The sequence below is a fragment of the Hyla sarda genome, chromosome 2, assembly GCF_029499605.1.
Source record: "Hyla sarda isolate aHylSar1 chromosome 2, aHylSar1.hap1, whole genome shotgun sequence".
NCBI classification, from domain to species: domain Eukaryota; kingdom Metazoa; phylum Chordata; class Amphibia; order Anura; family Hylidae; genus Hyla; species Hyla sarda.
In genome coordinates, this window is record NC_079190.1 from 101,466,396 (window position 1) to 101,488,393 (window position 21,998).

General features: G+C 45.2%; 1 protein-coding gene across 2 annotated transcripts in view; it reads right to left on the reverse strand.

Annotated features, from left to right (window-relative positions):
* DIP2B (disco interacting protein 2 homolog B) overlaps positions 1-21,998 on the reverse strand; it is a 249,899-nt gene that overhangs the window by 140,869 nt on the left and 87,032 nt on the right. For both annotated transcript variants that reach the window (XM_056562713.1, XM_056562712.1), the window contains exon 2: positions 1,385-1,456. In XM_056562713.1, coding sequence (XP_056418688.1) covers positions 1,385-1,456 — 72 coding nt within the window. The remainder of the gene's footprint in view (positions 1-1,384; positions 1,457-21,998) is intronic.

Below are 21,998 nucleotides of genomic sequence, written 5' to 3' on the forward strand. Positions count from 1 at the left end.
GTGACATCACTGTGTGTATTATCCCTGTACTGTGACATCACTGTGTGTATTATCCCTGTACTGTGACATCACTGTGTGTATTATCCCTGTACTGTGACATCACTGTGTGTATTATCCCTGTACTGTGACATCACTGTGTGTATTATGCCTGTACTGTGACATCACTGTGTGTATTATCCCTGTACTGTGACATCACTGTGTATATTATCCCTGTACTGTGACATCACTGTGTATATTATCCCTGTACTGTGACATCACTGTGTATTATCCCTGTACTGTGACATCACTGTGTATTATCCCTGTACTGTGACATCACTGTGTATATTATCCCTGTACTGTGACATCACTGGGTATATTATCCCTGTACTGTGACATCACTCTGTATTATCCCTGTACTGTGACATCACTGTGTATTAACTCTGTACTGTGACATCACTGTGTATTAACCCTGTACTGTGACATCACTGTGTGTATTATCCCTGTACTGTGACATCACTGTGTATATTATCCCTGTACTGTGACATCACTGTGTATTATCCCTGTACTGTGACATCACTGTGTATTATCCCTGTACTGTGACATCACTGTGTATTATCCCTGTACTGTGACATCACTGTGTATATTATCCCTGTACTGTGACATCACTGGGTATATTATCCCTGTACTGTGACATCACTGTGTATTATCCCTGTACTGTGACATCACTGTGTATTAACCCTGTACTGTGACATCACTGTGTATTAACCCTGTACTGTGACATCACTGTGTATATTATCCCTGTACTGTGACATCACAGTGTATTATCCCTGTACTGTGACATCACTGAGATTATTATACCCGTACTGTGACATCACTGAGATTATTATCCCTGTACTGTGACATTACAGGTAAATCCTGCACAGCGACATTACTGTGTGCATGTTTCCGGGGCTTAAGTACTCAGATGCAGAGGTTTTTGTCATGTCTGGGGTGGTCCAATTGTTCCAATACTATAAATAGCATGTAAAGCTGGGGTCTCTGATAAGAAGTTTGTATTGGTGCAACACTGTGCATGTCAACACACACAACACTATATTACTGCTCCTCATAACAACCAGAGGTACAGATGGTGTTGTGTAGTCCAGATACTGTACACGTTTAAAGAGAAGTAAAAGGAGAAGAACATTTAGAAGCAGCTACCTGGATGTCCTATGGCTGCTTCCTATGCATGAAGCAACTCAATGCAAATAAGGCTTTACACACAGCCATAATAAAACAGTACATGTACAGTGAGCCTCTTGCCCAGCTTTCTATGGGGGTTCAGGTGAAATACTTTATTACTACTCAGAGGTGAATAAAACATTGACCAATTTGTATATAAAACAAAAAGGATTTGTAGCTTTACCTTGTGTTTGAGGAATATAAGGACCCAGTAGTTTTGCCCTTTTCTTTTCATAGCCCTTCTGTGTAATATCTCCTGTAAAGAAAGGCACAGAATGAAGGTAAATGAGATATCAATGTACAATACCCATCAACCACATGAGAAAAAACAAGCATATGGATAGAATACAAATCAGAGATTACCATAGCAGACGTAACACCACATTCAAATCAATGAGAATGTAAACCCCTAGGACGACATGATGAAAGACGGAGCGACGGCGTCTCTAAATACCCCAATAAATATGCAGCCCGAGGGCATATCCTCTGATCTCTGGGCATTTGGGGTGGGGGGCTGAACACTCATGCACAAGGTGATAAATACAATGCACAGTATGATATGAACAAGCACTGCTGGAGTGGGCTCATACTATCCATTATATGCTTTCTTAATAAACTAGAACAATATACATAACTTTAATCTAGGAAACATACTTTTTTAATTGTCATGTGGAAAACCACTATGAGGCTAAGTTTCCACGAAAGAATGGTGCATGGATTTCTGCATAAAAAATCTGCACAAATGCCCCAAAAATGTTGCATAGGTACCACAAATTATTGAAAGATGCGGAATTCTGGCCAAATTAAAGGGGTAATCCAGTGAAAAACTTTTTTTTTAAATCAACTGGTGCCAGAAAGTTAAACAGATTTGTAAATTACTTCTATAAAAAAAATCTTAATCCTTCCTGTACTTATTAGCTGCTGAATACTACAGCAGAAAATTCTTTTCTTTTTGAAACACAGAGCTCTATGCTGACATCACGACCACAGTGCTCTCTGCTGACATCTCTGTCCATTTTATGAACTGTCCAGAACAGCATATGTTTGCTATGGGGATTTCCTTTTACCCTGGACAGTTCCTAAAATAGACAGAGATGTCAGCAGAGAGCACTGTGGTCATGATGTCAGCAGACAGCTCTGTGTTTCAAATGGAAAATAATTTCCACTGTAGTATTCAGCAGCTAATAAGTACGGAAAGGATTAAGATTTTTTAATAGAAGTAATTTACAAATCTGTTTAACTTTCTGGCACCAGTTGATTTAAAAAAAAAAAAAAAGGTTTTCACCGGAGTACCCCTTTAATGCAGACGCGAAATTCAGGAATCTATGCCGAATTTCTGCCATGTAAACAGCCTTAAAGGGGTACTCCGGTGAAAACCTTTTTTCTTTTAAATCAACTGGTGCCAGAAAGTTAAACAGATTTGTAAATTACTTCCATTAAAATATCTTAATCCTTCCTGTACTTATTAGCTGCTGAATACTACAGAGGAAATTATTTTCTTTTTGCAATTCTCTCTGATGACATCACGAGCACAGTTCTCTCTGCTGACGTTGTTATAATAATAACAACGCTTTATTTATTGTTGTCCTTAAACTGCAGTTTCATAGCAATAGTAGCACAGCGAGTAAGGGGACCTTTATTGAGTTTGCTGGAGCTTCATCGCCTCTCCTCACCCCTCCATCTATGATTGACAGGCTGAAGTCCTGTGTAGGCTCCATTTATCCGGAGTGTGGCGCAGCTGCACTGACTCTGACCATCCCACCACAATCTAAATAAATAGCATCTGCACAGGATTTCAGCCCCGGCCACGCCTCTTTGACTCTTTAGATGGCAGGACAAAATAAATATATATATATATATATATATATATATATATATATATATATATATATATATTTGTAAAGTACAGATGCCACAGAAAAACACAACAGAGGTCTCCTTATTTTTCTATTCCATCGCTATGAAACTGCATCAGCGATCTTTCACATGACAGTTTCCCTTTTAGTCAACAATACATAGAAATGTTCACCTATTTTGATATACCGTATATACTCGAGTATAAGCAGAGTTTTTCAGCACAACTTTTCGTGCTGAAAACGCCCCCCTCGGCTTATACTCGAGTGAACTCTCCGCCTGTCAATCCCTTCTCAGTGGTCTTCAACCTGCGGACCTCCAGATGTTGCAAAACTACAACTCCCAGCGTGCCCGGGCAGATGATGGCTGTCCGGGCATGCTGGGAGTTATAGTTTTGAAACATCTGGAGGTCCGCAGGTTTGAGACCACAGCGGCCTTCGTCGTCATCCAGACCCCCCCTTTAGTTTTCTACTCACCTCCCCTCGGTGGGAAGGAAGGGTCAGCAGACGTCCCTGCGCATGAACGTCCCTGTGCCTCGTCGTCAAGGCAACGTCACTAGTCCGGCGCCGGCCCGGACCGGAGAAGAGGGCCTCTCGGTGAAAATGGACAGCCCGGAACGACTAACCCTCCCCACCGGACAGTCCCTGCAGCATAGATGGCCCGGACCAGCTCACCCTTCCTTCCCACCATGGGGAGGTGACTAGAAAACTAAAGGGGGGTCTGGATGATGACGAAGGCCGCAGTAGTCTTCAACCTGTGGACCTCCAGATGTTTCAAAACAACAATACCCAGCATGCCCGGAAAGCCGATGGCTGTCCGGGCTTGCTGGGAGTTGTTGTTTTGCAACATCTGGAGGTCGGCCGGTTGAAGACCACTGATGAAGGGATTGACAGGCGTTGATGATGAAGGGGGGGGTGATGACGACGACGGGGGTGGTGGTGACGACGACGGGGGTGGTGATGACGACGACGTGGGTGGTGATGACGACGACGGGGGTGGTGATGACGACGACGGGGGTGGTGATGACGACGACGGGGGTGGTGATGACGACGACGGGGGTGGTGATGACGATGGGGGGTGTTAATGACAGGGGGGGGGGAATGATGTATTTCCCACCCTAGGCTTATAGTCGAGTCAATAACTTTTCCTGGGTATTGGGGGTGAAATTAGGGGCCTCGGCTTCTATTCGGGTCGGCTTATACTAAAGTATATATGGTACTTCCTACTATTGGACTTGGTTCCATAATATTCTTAATACGCATAGTTATGTTTCATACGTGTTCTCTCTCATCACTTGTGTCACTTTAGTACTTGCAGTTTTGCATTCTATTCATGAAGCAGAATGCTCAGGATGTGCAAACGTAGAGGCTTCTCAGGGAAGAGCTACAGCGTGAAGAATATTTAAGGATCATGTGTCATGAGCGAGAAGAGTTTGTCTACAAGTAAGGGTTAAACTAGCAGATACAACCCTTTGGTCCAGGGCACTAGGTTAACCTCTGATAGACATCATTGATAACCCTTGAATCGCTGTATACAGAGTCAATGTTTCATGACATAAAGGGTGATTTCTGTTCCCTATCTCGCCTATGTGCACATCCCAGAAGACTCAGTAAAAAGAATTTCCAAAGCGAATACATCATTTAATTATTTACATGACAAAGTCCGTTTGATAATACATTGTAACGCGCAATGATTCAGTTGCCCTACAAATGATCTCGAACAGTAAATGAGCAAGTGAATTGTAACTGGGTGCTACACCGTTTCCTGTTTCCTGAGCGTTTTATCATACAAAAACACAGATAAGTGGGGGGAATATGATCGTATTATAACTACGCACTGAGTAACCAGCTCTCACTTCCTCCACACTAGAAGTATGCCACTAATCTGCTACACACAGGGATGAGCAATGTGCAGAATAGAAAGGGGGATAGAAACTGAATCCCATCCAGGCTACTGCGGGTTTCTCCGCCTCCAGCATGGTCTATGCATCCTGTAATCATCAGGGGAATTAAGAACTTATTTAATGTTAATGGAGCACAAAGCGCAAGGGTACAGTAAAATGTGACCACATCCATGGGTCAGGATACCACAACCCATGTGAATGGGATTTTGCAAATCCTATTTTTATACAGAGCAGAAAAAAGCAAAGCAAAGTTTACTACCTGCTGTGAATTTTCTACAGCAAACACCACTGTGGATTTTTACACCTTTCACCTATTTCAATGTAGAAGGCAGCAGACACATGTAGATGCAGGAAGTAAAAATCAGTTTTCTATTTCTTATGTACTGATGAGGTATCAGAAACATGTGGCCTTAAAGTGTCCATAGAAGCACTGTAGAAAATGTTCTGCTTATATGGTGCTAGTATCAGAGAATAAGCTAAAGGCTCTTGTGCATGCCTTGTGCTTTCCTGTTTCAGCAAATGTGGCAGGCTCATTCAGGGTGGAGTCAGATTCAGAGCCTGTGCTGCCTACATCTCCCATGAATCCACTGGCTTTGCAGAGAGAGGTGGAGAACAATCACAATAAATTACCTAATGAGACCAACCCAATTACCTAGCTAAATTTCAGCAACCAGAAGCATAAACAGCTGAGACTCATACGTTAGTTGGCGTCAGTTCACACTATATGTAATTTTGATGGGTTTCCTAATTTAAAGTGCACATTTTAATAGAAATATTGCTATGAGATGAAAGTAATTTGACCTATAATCACAACAGAGGTGTTTAATGAAGGACTAGTCTTTAGCTATTGCACAAAATAAAATAAAAAATAAAAATTACTGGGGGAAAAAAAAAAAAAAAAGCAACAAGAAATGTAATGTGTAAAGAAAGTCTCAGGAGAGGTGTATATGAACTATATATTATCCTGATCCCGTAGAGATTGCAGCAGTATACAGATCTGGGTAGGGAGGGGTTTGGAAACTAGCAGGAAGGGAACTGATGATGTCATCCTGTAGATCACCGTAAGTCAGATGACCCAGGACTTCTACTTAAATGGGCACTGTCAGATACAAAAACTTTTGATATGTTGTAAAGCGACATTTTGGGGTACATTGTTATAGGTAACACTACATCTAAGTTTGTTGGTTGGTGGGACCATATTTTCCACTCATCTATTTTTTGTGTATATGTTGTAAAACATGCAAATCCAATAGGTTTTGCAATGACTTTCATTAGAAAATTTTCAGCATTTCATACTGAAAAAGCCAATCAAACAACTCCCCCCGCCTGCTTGGACACATACTAGTCCTGCTGTGTCCATGCATCATCACCTATGTCATGGACACACTTCCTTGATTGACAGCTGTAAGCGCAGGGTTCACAGCTGGAGGAAAAATCCTCCCACTGTCAGCTTGTGTCCCGCTACTGTCAGTGACGACAAGCTGGGAGTTGTAGTTTTACTAATGCTAGGGGAGATGTGAGCATACGGCATATTGAGGGAGGGGGCGGAGACCTGCACAGTGAGGCCACCACCTTCCCTTTGAGAGGAATTCAGAATAGTGAGCTAAATGAATAGTGTAATAAAAAAATAAATAAAGGTGCTAGACACAAAAATTAGATGTACATGGTCAGGACTAGGTACTGAGTGATATCTTTAAAAAAAAATTTTTCTTTTTTTTTGGATCTGACGGGTACGCTTTAAACTATGTAACTTTCTGTGAGTCAAACTGGTGATCACATGACCACATTAAAGTAATGAAATGCATAGATACAGCTGTGCTGTAGGACTAGGGATGTGAGCGCATGATATGGCCAAAGAAACAGCACAGAGTGCTTCTTTAACCACTTAAAGGAGTAGTCCAGTGGTGACTCAGTGGTGAGCAACTTATCCCCGATCCTAAGGATAGGGGATAAGTTGCAGATCGGGGGGGGGGGTGGGGGTCCGACCGCTGGGGCCCCCTGCGATCTCCTGTACGGAGCCCCGACAGCCCGCGGGAAGGGGGCGTGTCGACCTCCGCACGAGGCGGCGGCCGACACGCCCCCTCAATACAACTCTATGGCAGAGCCGAAGCGCTGCCTTCGGCAATGTCCGGCTCTGCCATAGAGATGTATTGAGGGGGTCGACACCCGCTATCTAAGTTTTTCACCACTGGACTACCCCTTTAAGGACTGAGCAATTTCACGTTTTAGCATTTTGGTTTTTTCCTCCTTGCCTTTAAAAAACTCATAACCTTTTCAATTTTGCACCTAAAAATCTGTATTAGGGTGCGTTCCCACATGGCGTATACGCAACGCAAAATTTTCGGCAGCAGTGGGAAATACGCTGCGTATTCCTTGCTCACTATACACACAGGGCTTTCCGGCGGCAGCCCTATGCGTGTAGTGAGTTTTAGAGGCGGAGCCGTATTCTGTAGGTCCATACGGTTAAAATGATACCCTACTTGTATAGGTTTGCTTTTCTATTACTTCAGAAAAAAATCATAAATACATGCAGGAAAAGTTATACGTTTAAAATTGTCATTTTCTGAGCCCTATAACTTTTTTTTATTTTTTTGTGTTCAGGGCGCTATGAGGGCTCATTTTTTGCGCCGTGATCTGAAGTTTTTAGCAGTACCATGTTTGTTCTGATCAGACTTTTTGATCACTTTTTATTCCCTTTTCTGTGGTATAAAAAGTGACCAAAAATGCGCTATTTTGGACTTTGGAATTTTTTTGCGCGTATGCCATTGAACGTGCGGTTTTAAAAGGGGTATATTTTTATAATTCGGACATTTCCGCACGCAGTGATACCACATGTTCATTTTTATTTACTCTGTTTTATTTTGTTACTAGGAAATGCCGGGCGATTTCAACTTTTAATTTAGAAGGGAATACCTGAAAGGGTTAACTTTTTTTTTTACACTTTATTTTGGCGAGCTCATAGCTCCTATAGGGACCTATGACCTTGCAATGGCTGATTGCATACACAGATTGTTGCCTTGATGTTGCATGGCAACAAGCTGTGTAATCGGCAGTTGATTGCTCCAGCCTGTAACTCAGGCATGGAGCAATCATTCAGAGCCGGGATGCCGACAGAAGAAGGTAGGGACCTTTTTCTCTCTGGGTAGCTGATCGGGGCATCGCGATTTTATCCCAATGACCCCGATCAGCCCGACTGAGCAGCCGGGAAGCATTTACTTTCACTTTCGATGCGGCGCTCAGCTTTGAGCGCCGCATTGGAAGGGTTAATAGCGCGTGGCCGATCGCGGCCGCGTGCTATTAGCTGCGGGTCCCGGCTGTGAATAGGCGCCGGGACCATCCCGCCGGGACCCCGCGTTATAGAAAGGGACCGGACTTAGGAGGTACTCATACGTGCTAAGTCCTTAAGGAGTTAATGGGGTACTCCACCCCTAGACATCTGTTGTGTTCCAGTACAGAAGCAATGTGCAAAGGTTATTAGGATGTTTAAAATGCATAGGACCTTCCTAAGGTCATGTGATATGGTCATGTGATCACTGATACCCAGAGTTCCAGAGGCGCAGGTAACCACAGGCAACCAGCTACCAATGGGCTTTAGTCCAGCCCCCCTGAAATATAAAGGGCTGTAGTCTCCACACAAGGTCTCTTTAGTTCTAGCTCCTTTTGGTTCCTGCTCTTAGTTCCTGGACAGTAAAGCAATCACCAGTCCTGTACAAGTTCAGTCCAGCTAGACCAAAGCCTACAAGTCTGCAGCCACATCTAATCTGTAAGTCTCATCTAAGTCTACAAGTCAAGTCTCTACTGTCCCTAACAAAGTCATAACAGTAGCACAGTGGCCTGCATCCTTATTATTACCACCACTACAAGTACAAGCAAGCCTGAGAGGTTCCCTGTATCCCAGTCGCCTCTGTGGAAGTTGGCTATCTGTACGAAATTTTATACTGCCCTCTTCAATAAAGTTCCAAGTGCATCAAAACCTGCTTTGGATTCTCATTTAATATATGCCGTTTCTGGGTTGGTTGACGGCGGTGCCCTACACCAAACAACCATATCCTGGCGTCACGAACACTACAAGGGATTATACTACCTGCCCCTACTACTACCTGCACTACACCACCCGGGTACCACACATCTTATCCCCTATCCAAAGGATAGGGGATAAGATGTCTGATCGCGGGGGTCCGGCCACCGGGGACCCTCGCAATCTCCCTGTTGCACCCAGCATTCGTTTAAACTATCGGGTGCAGAGCTGTAGGCTCGTGACGTCATGGCCATGCCAGCTTGTGACATCACGGCTACGCTCCCTTTGGAAAGGGGATAAGATGTCTAGGGGCGGAGTATCCCTTTTAGTGTTTAAATGTTTGCTGCCCTAGGGCTTTTATGCAAAAATACATTTCTAATGCTCACACCAAAAAACAGGCATACGAAAAAACAGATTTTTGCACATCGACCTAAATTTTTGTGCAAAACACAGGAAAAGTTTCACATTGTGGAGCTACAGTCATGGCCATAAATGTTGGCACCCCTGAAATTTTTCAAGAAAGTAATTCTCACAGAAGGATTGCAGTAGCACATGTTTTGCTATACACGTTTATTCCCTTTGTATGTATTGGAACTAAACCAAAAAAGGGAGGAAAAAAAGTAAATTGGACATAATGTCACCAAACTCCAAAAATGGGCTGGACAAAATTAACGACACCCTTTCAAAATTGTAGAAAAATAAGATTGTTTCAAGCATATGATGCTCCTTTAAACTCACCCGGGGCAAGTAACAGGGGTGGGCAATATAAAAATCACACCTGAAAGCAGATAAAAAGGAGAGAAGTTCACTTAGTCTTTGCATTGGGTGTCTGTGTGTGCCACACTAAGCATGGACAACAGAAAGAGAAGAGAACTGTCTGAGGACTTGAGAACCAAAATTGTGGAAAAATATCAAAAATCTCAAGGTTACAAGTCCATCTCCAGAGTTCTAGATTTGCCTTTGTCTACAGTGCACAACATTATCAAGAAGTTTGTAACCCATGGCACTGTAGCTAATCTCCCTGGGTGTGGACGGAAGAGAAAAATTGATGAAAGGTGTCAACGCAGGATAGTCCAGATTGTGGATAAGCAGCCCCAAACAAGATATTCAAGCTGTCCTGCAGGCTCAGGGAGCATCAGTGACAGCGCGAACTATCAGTTGACATTTAAATGAAATGAAACGCTATGGCAGGAGACCCAGGAGGACCCCACTGCTGACACAGAGACATAAAAAAGCAAGACTACATTTTGCCAAAATGAACTTGAGTAAGCCAAAATCCTTCTTGGAAAATGTCTTGTGGACAGATGAAACAAAGATAGAGCTTTTTGGTAAAGCACATGATTCTACTGTTTACCGAAAACAGAATGAGGCCTACAAAGAAAAGAACACAGTACCTACAGTGAAATATGGTGGAGGGTCAATTATGTTTTGAGGTTGTTTTGCTGCCTCTGGCACTGGGTGCCTTGAATGTGTTCATGGCATCATGAAATCTGAGGATTAACAATGAATTTTGGGTCACACTGTACAGCCCAGTGTCAGAAAGCTGGGTTTGCGTCCAAGATCTTGGGTCTTCCAGCAGGACAATGACCCCAAACATACATAAAAAAGCAGCCAGAAATGGATGGCAACAAAGCGCTGGAGAGTTCTGAAGTGGCCAGCAATGAGTCCAGATCTAAATCCCATTGAACACCTGTGGAGTAGAGCTGGGCGGTATGCCGAAAAATGTGTATCACGGTATTTTTGTAACTTATGGCGGCTCCACGGTATATAATGGTATTTCTCCCCCACCTCAAATCATGTGACCCGCGAGCGCTGTGTCCCCCCCCGCCCAATGAATTATCAGCCCAGTGCTGTGCTGTCCCCATCAGGGAACTAATCACATTGCCATCCGCAAGCGCTGCCTTCCTTGTCCTCTTTTTTGTTGCATGCCTTCGGCGCCGGAACTCTGTACTGTACGCTGTATCCCTATGCCCGGGTTGCAAAAGATAAACAAAATAAACTTTAACTCATCTACCATTAGTCCGGTGCCGGCCTCACCTGCTTCCTGGGAACGGGAACGTTGGAGAGCCGTCAGCCTTTCAGCGGCCGCAGCGATGTTCCGCCTCGGCCGGTGATAGGTTGAGCGCACTGTCATGTAAGAAGCCGGCTTCTTACATGACAGTGTGCTCAACCTATCACCGGCCGAGGTGGAACATGGCTGCGGCCGCTGATCGGCTGACGACTCTCCAACGGGGGAAAGTGAGTTAAAGTTTATTTTGTTTTACCTTTTGCAGCCCGGGCATAGGGATACAGCGTACAGTACAGAGTTCCTGCGCTGGCGGCCCGCAACAAACAGGAAGAGGAGGAGGGCAGAGCTTGCGGGTGACATGTGATTAGTTCCCTGATGGGGACAGTGCAGCGCTGGGCTGATAATTGGGGGGGGGGGGGTTTGAAGCAGAACTGCGCTTGCGGATCATATATGATTAGTTCCCCAATGTGGGGACCGCGCAGCACTGGGTTGATAATTCATTCATTCCTGAGGGGGAGGGGCCCAACCAGTATTGTGGTATGAAAAAAATTCATATCGTGCAGTACAAAAATTTCGGTATTCGGTATAAACCGGTATACCGCCCAGCACTATTGTGGAGAGATCTTAAAATTGCTGTTGGGAAAAGGCGCCCTTCCAATAAGAAATAAGAGAGACCGGGAGCAGTTTGCAAAGGAAGAATGGTCCAACATTCCGGCTGAGAGGTGTAAGAAGCTTATTGATGGTTATAGGAATCTACTGATTTTAGTTATTTTTTCCAAAGGGTGTGCAACCAAATATTAAGTTAAGGGTGCCAACAGCTGTCTGGGCATGCTGGGAGTTGTAGTGTTGAAACAGCTGGAGGCTCCCTGGTTGGGAAACACTTGTCTACGGTCAGCTTAGTCTTACCCAATGCATAAATAAAAACATAATAGTAGATGCAATATGTGGATCCTCTTGAGGTTAACACATCACTGAAAGAAAGAACATCTGGGGATGGGGGGGGGGGGGATTAATAGCGTCACAAACAGATCAATCTGCCATCCCAAAAACGCAACTTTAGACTAAAAGCAGCCCTAATACAAGTGAGTGGGAAGACATGAGTCACAGCACCAGAAGACGACGCAGGCTGGGAGACTAGTCTAAATAATGAGGCACGGGACGTTTCTGAGTAAGGATTGTAAAGAGTTACTCACTGACCAACCACGGACTTGGCATCTGTCTATTATCAAAGAATACTAAAAGTGAGGCCTATAGACGCCAGCCAGAAGATGATTCAGCCTGGAGGAGCATCCCTTCAACAGATCCCACCTCTCCAAGTCATACATATCTCCTTTCAACTGGGTAAACACTAAAGAACATAATGGACCTCAAGCTCAGTTAAAAGCTTTATTAAAGAATGACACATTGGATTCTCATGTACTCCTAGTCCTACAACACGGCAGAATTTACATTTTTGTCACGATTAACATGGTGCCTTGAGTACGCTTCCATTACCAAGTGTGCCTACTTTGGACTTAAAGAGTACCTGTCCTGATCTTGTAAAATGTTATAATCCTCCCAGTTCACTACGCCATCATGATAAACCCCCGCCCCACCTGTCTTTATTTTTATAATTTTTTTGTTTTCTACCTTGATATTGCTCTGTATTTTCTGCTCAGTCTCCCCCAGATTCAAAGACTTGGAAGGGGCGTTCCCCAGCAGGCATGACATCATCTGAAACCATACAGGGGAGAACTTCCTCACTCTGCTACACACAGCCCATAGCAGTTCAGTGTGAGGTGAGCTATGATTGGCTAAGGCTGCATCCTGGCTAAGAATTTCCTCTGTAGTATACAGCTGCTAATAAGTATTGGAAGGATTAAGCATTTTTAATAGAAGTAATTTACAAATCTGTTTAACTTTCTGGCACCAGTTGATTTAAAACAAAAAAAAAAGTTTTCTACCAGAGTACCCCTTTAATGCTACTCCACCAGAGAGACATACATTGGCCCAGATAGACTAAAATTGCCTAATTCTTAAACAGTGTAAACTTAGTCTATAAATACACCAGATTAATCATTGTGGTGCATGCTATTTAATAAATCTGGCAAACCTTAAAGGCCCTATTACACATGGAGCATTTCTGCTGGGTAGGGTTGGCTCATACGTTGGCCGATCACAGGATTTTGACTTATCATAGGAATTGGGAATTGTCAAGGTATAGTGCAGAGTGGAAGGACCAAGTCCACGTCGGCAAAGAATGCTGTCTGGGCTGTGTATAAAAGGATGGCAGTACATTTCTTCTATACAGCATCTAAAAATGTATGTAAATTAGTAACTAGTAGAGCAGCTGCAGGTACCTTCTGTGAATACATTATTGGGCTGTAATGAATAATTCTCTACTATAACATTCCCTTTAGCATCAGGAGCATTTGAATATTCTGCCCAGCTCCATGGTATTCCCCGCAGCTTCTCCAGAATCCCTTCAGCAGGTAAATACCTTTTTTTAACTCTCTGTAGCCCCCCTGCTTGTTATTGCGACTCTTGTGCCGGTGTAGGGCGCACTTATATAAAACTCTATAGAAGTAGGAGCTTCTCCTCTCGTATCTTCAGCAGACACCTCCGTATTCTTCTCGCATGAAAGGCAACATGCCTGTAATAAATGCTAAAGTGGCTCTTATTTGGGGTTTCCTGCCTAGTCAGGAACTAAAGAAAGAAAGCCTACTTATATCTCAACGTAAATACGGATATCCTGCCAGAATCACTTGCTGAACATTGCAGGGACAGGAAGTAAAATTGACAATAAGAACGCTTAGAAGTGAAAGAACAGTAATATCAGCAATGAAGCAAGGTAGCACTCTGTGTATAAGGCACAACTACATAACAGAAGGCACTTGAGCATTGACCCTTAGGGTCTATTTACACGGCAGAATTTCCACTTGCGGAATTCCGCCTCAAATTAAAGCCCATAGACTTCTATGGGATTCCGCACTCCCATTCACACTTCTGAATTTCCGCTTGCGTAAGTGGAAATTCTGCCGTGTGAATAGACCCTTAAAAGGAAGCTGACATCACTTTCATGCTGCCTGAACAGCGAGTCATCTGGGCTTTTCCTAGAGGATTCTGCCTGCTCCGCCAGCGTGGACTGATCGATCGCTTCTTATGCCAATAGACAGAGAGATCTTTCATTCAAGGCCTGTGGGACATGGAGAAAGTGTCAGGTACTGCCTTGATGACTGGTGGTTCGGGCAGCATGAAAGGGATAATACTCACATAAAACCTAGGTACAAGCTTTTTAACATTTACATTATGCACTAGACAAACACTCCAGTGCCTAATGCTACATATACAGATGCACCTCTGTGCCAAGGGGAGCAAAAATTCAGCCCATTTTTTTTTTGCAGTTTAAAGAGTATCTGTCATCAAATAAAACGTTTAATATAGTGTTCCTTGTGTAATTAGCAGACACTTTCCCTTTCCCATGCTTTTAAATGTTAAAATGTAATAGAAAAAAAGCCACTAGGTGGCTCTGTTCTGTTCCCTGCTGCAATTAATACAGTGAGTTTGGTCTCCTCCCGGCCTGGCAAGAGACCAAACTCAGGAAGTGATTTTCTATGCACTGAGCTTGATGGACAGCTGCACAGAGCCTCACTAAAACCTGCATAGAGCCTTACTGAAAGCTGCATAGAGCCTGAGATATTCAATTCATCACAGCACTGCAACCATGTGAGGCTGGAAATGGTTCCCCAGCAGGCTTCAGTGATGTCATGTCATGCCTGCTGGGAAACGCCCACTTTCTCCTGCTGGGAGATTGCACTATGTGAGCAAGAAAAAAAAAAAAGGTATGATACAGACCAATGCGGGCTCTCAGACTAATATCCATACCTGCAATCTGGCACCCGATCCCTCTGAAGATCCTCTTCTTTCTGCTCTGAATTGTGGGCCCAACAGCTAAATTTGAACATTCATGGTTGCTGGTCAAGTGAGCGCTCAGTAGGCACAAGAGCTTAGATGACCAGCGACCATGAATGTTCAAATCCAGACGGCGGGCCTGCCTCCAGCACGCAAATCAGCGCAGAAAGAAGCCGATCTTCAGAGGGACCGGGTGCTGGACTACAGGTATATATATTGGTCAGAGAGCCTGCATCGGTCTCCTGTTCACCCGCACTATAACCCGGTGTTTTGGGTTTAGTGTGGGTAAACTGGTGACCCCTTTCCTTTAAAGTAATGACAGGTTCTCTTCAGACATTTTTTTTTTTTTACTTTTGCTTTCATAGGTTATTATTGATTTGTCTTGTTACGACACCGTCTTTACGTTAGGAGTCATTTAGGTCTGCCTTTCATTGTAGTGTTGTCTTTGCATTTCCCTAGGTTTTCCTTTCTATAAGGGAAAAAAGGTCCACATACAGGCAATGATAACATCTTCATTGAAGTTTGGAAGTAAAAATACATCAATGTATAGCTGCAATGACTATTAATTTTAATAATATTAACATCATAAGAAATAGATATGGAATGTGCTTCTGCCAAGGGGCTACACAATCGTTATGACATACAATTCAGGTACCTGTATTCAAAGCTTGAGAGATGACTGTATAGATTGGTAGAAACCTATCATCTATCTGATAATCTGCTTCGTAATGATGCAATGTCACAAACGCTTCAGACATCAGCCAGCCTTCCCATCACAAAAGACACTGGGCTTTCATTCCTGGATGGAGGTTGCTGAGGGATACACAGAGGGAACCCACAGAGCCAAATGTATCCGAGCCTGCAGCTGTCCGGGCTTACAGCCTCCACAGCCCAACATCTAATTGATTTGTATCTGCTGCAGCTCCAGGGAATAGAAACCTCTATTATTCCTGATATTTATCACAGGCTTGTTATGCTGCATATGTCGTGTAATACAAACGCATTTCCTCTAACCATGGGACTGCGCTGAAAAGACAACGACATTGAGAGATGGTTAACAGCACAATCTGTTGTCACCAACTAAAGTCATTTAGTCACCAAACCTGGACACTTGAAAGGCCGGGCACGGTGTAGCAATTCTACCAGTGCAATATTTGTTGCGGGCTCCATGAAGGCAGGAAGTATCAGCGGGGGTCATGGGCACTGTTGAGCGCAACCATCTGGTCAATTAAAAAGGGTTTATTGAATCTCCGCACATGAATATACACTGCTCAAAAACATAAAGGGAACACTAAGATAACACATCCTAGATCTGATTCAATGAACTAATCGCATGAAATTCTTTCGTCTTTACATAGTTGAATGTACTGACAACAAAATCACACAAAAATTATCAATGGAAATCAAATCTATCAACCTATGGAGGTCTGGAAATGGAGTCACACTCAAAATCAAAGTGGAAAACCACACTACAGGCTGATCCAACTTTGATGTAACGTCCTTAAAGGAAAACTGTCAGCTTGCTCCCCCAGCACTTACCAGAGGTACTGGCATAGGCGTGCGCACGGGTTGTGCCGGGTGTGCCCAGGCACACCCTAATCAAGCCCAGGGGGGCATCCGAGGCCACCACTGAGCAGCCCGCAGAGGACCCCCCCCTCACATTCGGGACATCCCTGTGTCCCGAAAGATCTTTTCGGGACACAAGGATGTCCCGGTTACCTTTCTACAGCGGCCCCCGCGTTAACTTTAAAAACACAGGGGCCGCCGGGAAGTAGCGCACGCAGGGACGTCATTGACGTCCCGTGCGTGCGCCCATAGTAACGGAGGAGCGGAGATTGAAGGAAGAGAATGCGCGCGCCGGCCGGAATGGTAAGTGACCAACACGATCTGGCAGCACGTCGTCTTCAGTGTTCCGACTACCGGTCCTCTGGTCCCGGGACCTACTGCTATGGTCTACAGGCCATAGCAGTAGATCGTGATCCAGGACCGGAGGACCGGTGGTCGGAACACTGAAGTGGGGCAGTACACAGACATACAGCCTCCAGCCATACACTGTACATGGCTGGAGGCTGTGTGTCTGTGGGGAATATACTGCACCTAATGTGGAGAACTATACTGCACCTAATGTGGGGAGCTATACTGTACCTAATGTGGGGAACTATACTGCACCTAATGTGGGGAACTATACTGCACCTAATGTGGGGAACTATACTGCACCTAATGTGGGGGACTGTACTGTACCTAATGTGGGGGACTGTACTGCACCTAATGTGGGGGAACTGTACTGCACCTAATGTGGGGGGACTGTACTGCACCTAATGTGGGGGGACTGTACTGCACCTAATGTGGGGGGACTGTACTGCACCTAATGTGGGGGGACTATACTGCACCTAATGTGGGCAAACTGTACTGCACCTAATATGGGGAACTATACTGCACCTAATGTGGGGGAACTGAATTGCACCTAATGTGGGGAACTGTATTGCACCTAATGTGGGGGAACTGTACTGCACTTAATGTGGGGGAACTGTACTGGTGCAGTACAGTTCCCCCACATTAGGTGCAGTACAGTTCCCCCACATTAGGTGCAGTACAGTTCCCCCACATTAGGTGCAGTACAGTTCCCCCACATTAGGTGCAGTACAGTTCCCCTACATTAGGTGGCACCTAATGTGGGGGAACTGAACTGCACCTAATGTGGGGGAACTGAACTGCACCTAATGTGGGGGAACTGTACTGCCAACCTAATGTGGGGGAACTGTACTGCCAACCTAATGTGGGGGAACTGTACTGCCAACCTAATGTGGGGGAACTGTACTGCCAACCTAATGTGGGGGAACTGTACTGCCAACCTAATGTGGGGGAACTGTACTGCCAACCTAATGTGGGGGAACTGTACTGCCAACCAAATGTGGGGGAACTGTACTGCCAACCTAATGTGGGGGAACTGTACTGCCAACCTAATGTGGGGGAACTGTACTGCCAACCTAATGTGGGGGAACTGTACTGCCAACCTAATGTGGGGGAACTGTACTGCCAACCTAATGTGGGGGAACTGTACTGCCAACCTAATGTGGGGGAACTGTACTGCCAACCTAATGTGGGGGAACTGTACTGCCAACCTAATGTGGGGGAACTGTACTGCCAACCTAATGTGGGGGAACTGTACTGCCAACCTAATGTGGGGGAACTGTACTGCCAACCTAATGTGGGGGAACTGTACTGCCAACCTAATGTGGGGGAACTGTACTGCCAACCTAATGTGGGGGAACTGTACTGCCAACCTAATGTGGGGGAACTGTACTGCCAACCTAATGTGGGGGAACTGTACTGCCAACCTAATGTGGGGGAACTGTACTGCCAACCTAATGTGGGGGAACTGTACTGCCAACCTAATGTGGGGGAACTGTACTGCCAACCTAATGTGGGGGAACTGTACTGCCAACCTAATGTGGGGGAACTGTACTGCCAACCTAATGTGGGGGAACTGTACTGCCAACCTAATGTGGGGGAACTGTACTGCCAACCTAATGTGGGGGAACTGTACTGCCAACCTAATGTGGGGGAACTGTACTGCCAACCTAATGTGGGGGAATTGTACTGCAAACCTAATGTGGGGGAACTGTACTGCAAACCTAATGTGGGGGAACTGTACTGCAAACCTAATGTGGGGGAACTGTACTGCAAACCTAATGTGGGGGAACTGTACTGCAAACCTAGTGTGAGGGACTTATACTGCCAACCTAATGTGGGAGAACTATACTGCACCTAATGTGGGGGAACTATACTGCACCTATTGTGGGGGAAGTGTACTGCACCAAATGTGGGGGAACTGTACTGCACCTAATGTGGGGGAACTATACTGCACCTAATGTGGGGGAACTATACTGCACCTAATGTGGGGGAACTATACTGCACCTAATGTGGCGGGACTTATACTGCACCTAATGTGGGGGAACTATGCTGCACCTAATGTGGGGGAACTATACTAACAGTGTGTATGTGTGCGTATATATATATACATACATATATATATATATATATACACGTGCGGCGGGAGTTTGTGCTTTAGGGTGCACACGCTAATGCAATAGGCTGCGCACGCCTATGGGTACTGGCTGGTAGTGGGGGGGGGATCAGTTTGTTTCCTACCATGCCCGGACCCGCCATTCGGCTGAAATCTTCGTTTTTCTGTATATGCTAATTAGGTGCTAACTGGCACAGGCCGGGGTTACTGGCACTCTGACGTCAGCATCGCTCGTCCTCTTCCCCCTCCCTCTTCTCCCCACTCTGTAATGAAGAGGGAGAGGCGGAGGGAGGGGAGGAATATTGATAAGCTGGGCGGTGCTGCCAACGAGCGGTGCTGAAGTCAGAGTGGCAGTAACCCCGCCTGTGCCAGTTAGCACCTAATTAGCATATACAGAAAATAGAAGATTTTGGACGAACGGTGGGGCAGGTCCGGGCACGGTAGGCATCAAACTGATCAGCGTTCCCCAAACTACCAGCCAGTTCTGCTGGTTAGTGTGGGGGGAGCAAGCTGACAGTTTCATTTAAAACAAGTCAAAATGAGGCTCAGTAGTGTGTGTGGCCTCCACATGCCTGTATGGCCTCTCTACAAAACCTGAGCATGCTCCTGATGAGCTGGCATATGGTCTCCTGAGGGATGTCCTCCCAGACCTGGACTAAAACATCCGCCAACTCCTGGACAGTCTGTGATGCAACGTGGCATTGGTGGATGGAGCGAGACATGATGTCCCAGATGTGGTCAATTGGATTCAGATCAGGGGAACGGGAAGGCTAGTCCATAGCATCATTGTCCTACCCTTGCAGGAACTGCTGACACACTGCAGCCACATGAGGTCTAGCATTGTCTTGCATTATGAGGAACTCAGGGCCAACCCTACCAGCATATGGTCTCACAAGGAGTCTGAGGATCTCATCTCGGTACCCAATGGCAGTCAGGCTACCTCTGGCAAGCACATGGAGGGCTGTGCGGCCCCCCCAAAGAAATGCCACCCCACACCATTACTGACCCACCACCAAACCAGTCATGCTGGAGAATGTTGCAAGCAGCAGAACGTTCTCCACGGCGTCTCCAGACTCTGTCATGTGCTCAGTGTGAACCTGCTTTCATCTGAAGAGCACAGGGCACCAGTGGCGAATTTGCCAATCTTGGGTGTTCTCTGGCAAATGTTAAACGTCCTGCATGGTGTTGGGCTGTTAGCACAACCCCCACCTGTGGACGTCGGGCCCTCATACCACCCTCATGACGTCTGTTTCTGACTGTTTACGTGGACACATGCACATTTGTGGCCTGCGGGAGGTCATTTTGCCGGGCTCTGGCAGAGCTTATCCTTGCGTAAAGGCGGAGGTAGCAGTCCTGCTGCTGGATTGTTGCCCTCCTACAGCCTCCTCCACGTCTCCTGGTAGCACCTCCATGCTCTGGACACTATGCTGACAGATACAGCAAACCTTCTTGCCACAGCTCTTATTGATGTGCCATCCTGGATGAGCTGCACTACCTGAGCCACTTGTGTGGGTTGTAGACTCCGTCTCATGCTACCACTAGAGTGAAAGCCCCGCCGCATTCAAAAGTGACCAAAACATCAGCCAGAAAGCATATAAACTGAGAAGTGGTCTGTGGTCACCACCTGCAGAACCATTCCTTTATTGGGAGTGTCTTACTAATTGCCTATAATTTCCACCTGTTGTCTGTTCCATTTGCACAACAGCATGTGAAATTGATTGTCAATCAGTGTTGCTTCCTGAGTGGACAGTGTGATTTCATAGAAGTGTGATTGACTTGGAGTTACATTGTGTAGTTTAAGTGTTCCCCTTATTCTTTTGACCAGTTAACTTCATGATCACCTTCAGTATCTCATTCACTGACTAAGCTCAGTCACTGCCTGATGACAAGGCCAGCTTAGCACTGAAATGCATGGCACATAGAATGTATTGGCAGATAAGAACCACTTGGCCCATCTAGTCTGCCCAATATTCTGAATACTATGAAGTATATCCGTACGCCTATCTTTAGCTTATATAAAGGTGAGATTTATGCCTATCCTTATTTTATAAACCCTTTTTAACCTTTCCATTATCCATGAATATTATACACGAGTCCAGACATAAGATGACATATGTCAGTTTTTGCTCTATGATGAGCCTCCATTAAGGGAATTCAACAGATCTTATCCTGTTGTTTGAAAAGTACCTGTCCCCAAATAAACTGTTCTCAATTACCTTAGGCTATGTTCCCTAACTACTCTTAAGGGGGTAAGAGCTGTCACGCTCCCTCCCATAGGCTTGCATTGAGGGGGTGGGGCGCTACATCACATGGGGGCGGAGCAGTGATGTCACAATGCTCCGGCCCCCGTGATCACCAGTAATCAGACACGGAGCGAACGTGCTCCGAGGACTGATTTTAACGGGGTGCTGCGTGCAAGATCATGGGGGTCCCCAGCAGTGGGACCCCCTCCATCAGGCATCTTATCCCCTATCCTTTGTATAGGGGATAAGATGTCTAAGCACCGGAGTGCCCCTTTAACACCGTTTCTGCCCTTAAAAACAATTTCAGAGCTTTAAAAAGCTGTGTATCATACCTTTCTTCTTGCTCACATAGTGCAATTTCCCAGCAGGCGAAAGTGGGCATTTCCCAGCAGGCATGGCATCACTGAAGCCTGCTGGGGGACAAATTCCGCCCTCACCTGGTTGCAGTGCTGTGATGAATAGAAGACCTCAGGCTCTGTGCATGTTTCAGTCTGTGTTGCTATCAGTGAGGCTCTCCTTCAGCTGTCAGTCTGTGTGGCTGTGAGAATCTGTGGAGCTTTCACTGTGCAGATGACAATTAAGCTTCGTGCAGAGAAACACTTCCTGAGTTTGGACTCCTGCCAGGCCGGGAGAAGACCAAACTCACTGCATTAATTGTGGCAGGGAACAGAACAGAGCCACCTAGTGGCCGTTATTTATATTACATTTTAAACATATTTATGTTGATCATTTTAAAAGCAAGCGAATGGGAAAGTGTCTGTTAATTACACAAGAAACACTATATTAAAAATGTTATTTGGGGATAGGTACTCTTTAAAGGCTATGGACACCTTTGAAAACAAAACAAAAAAAGA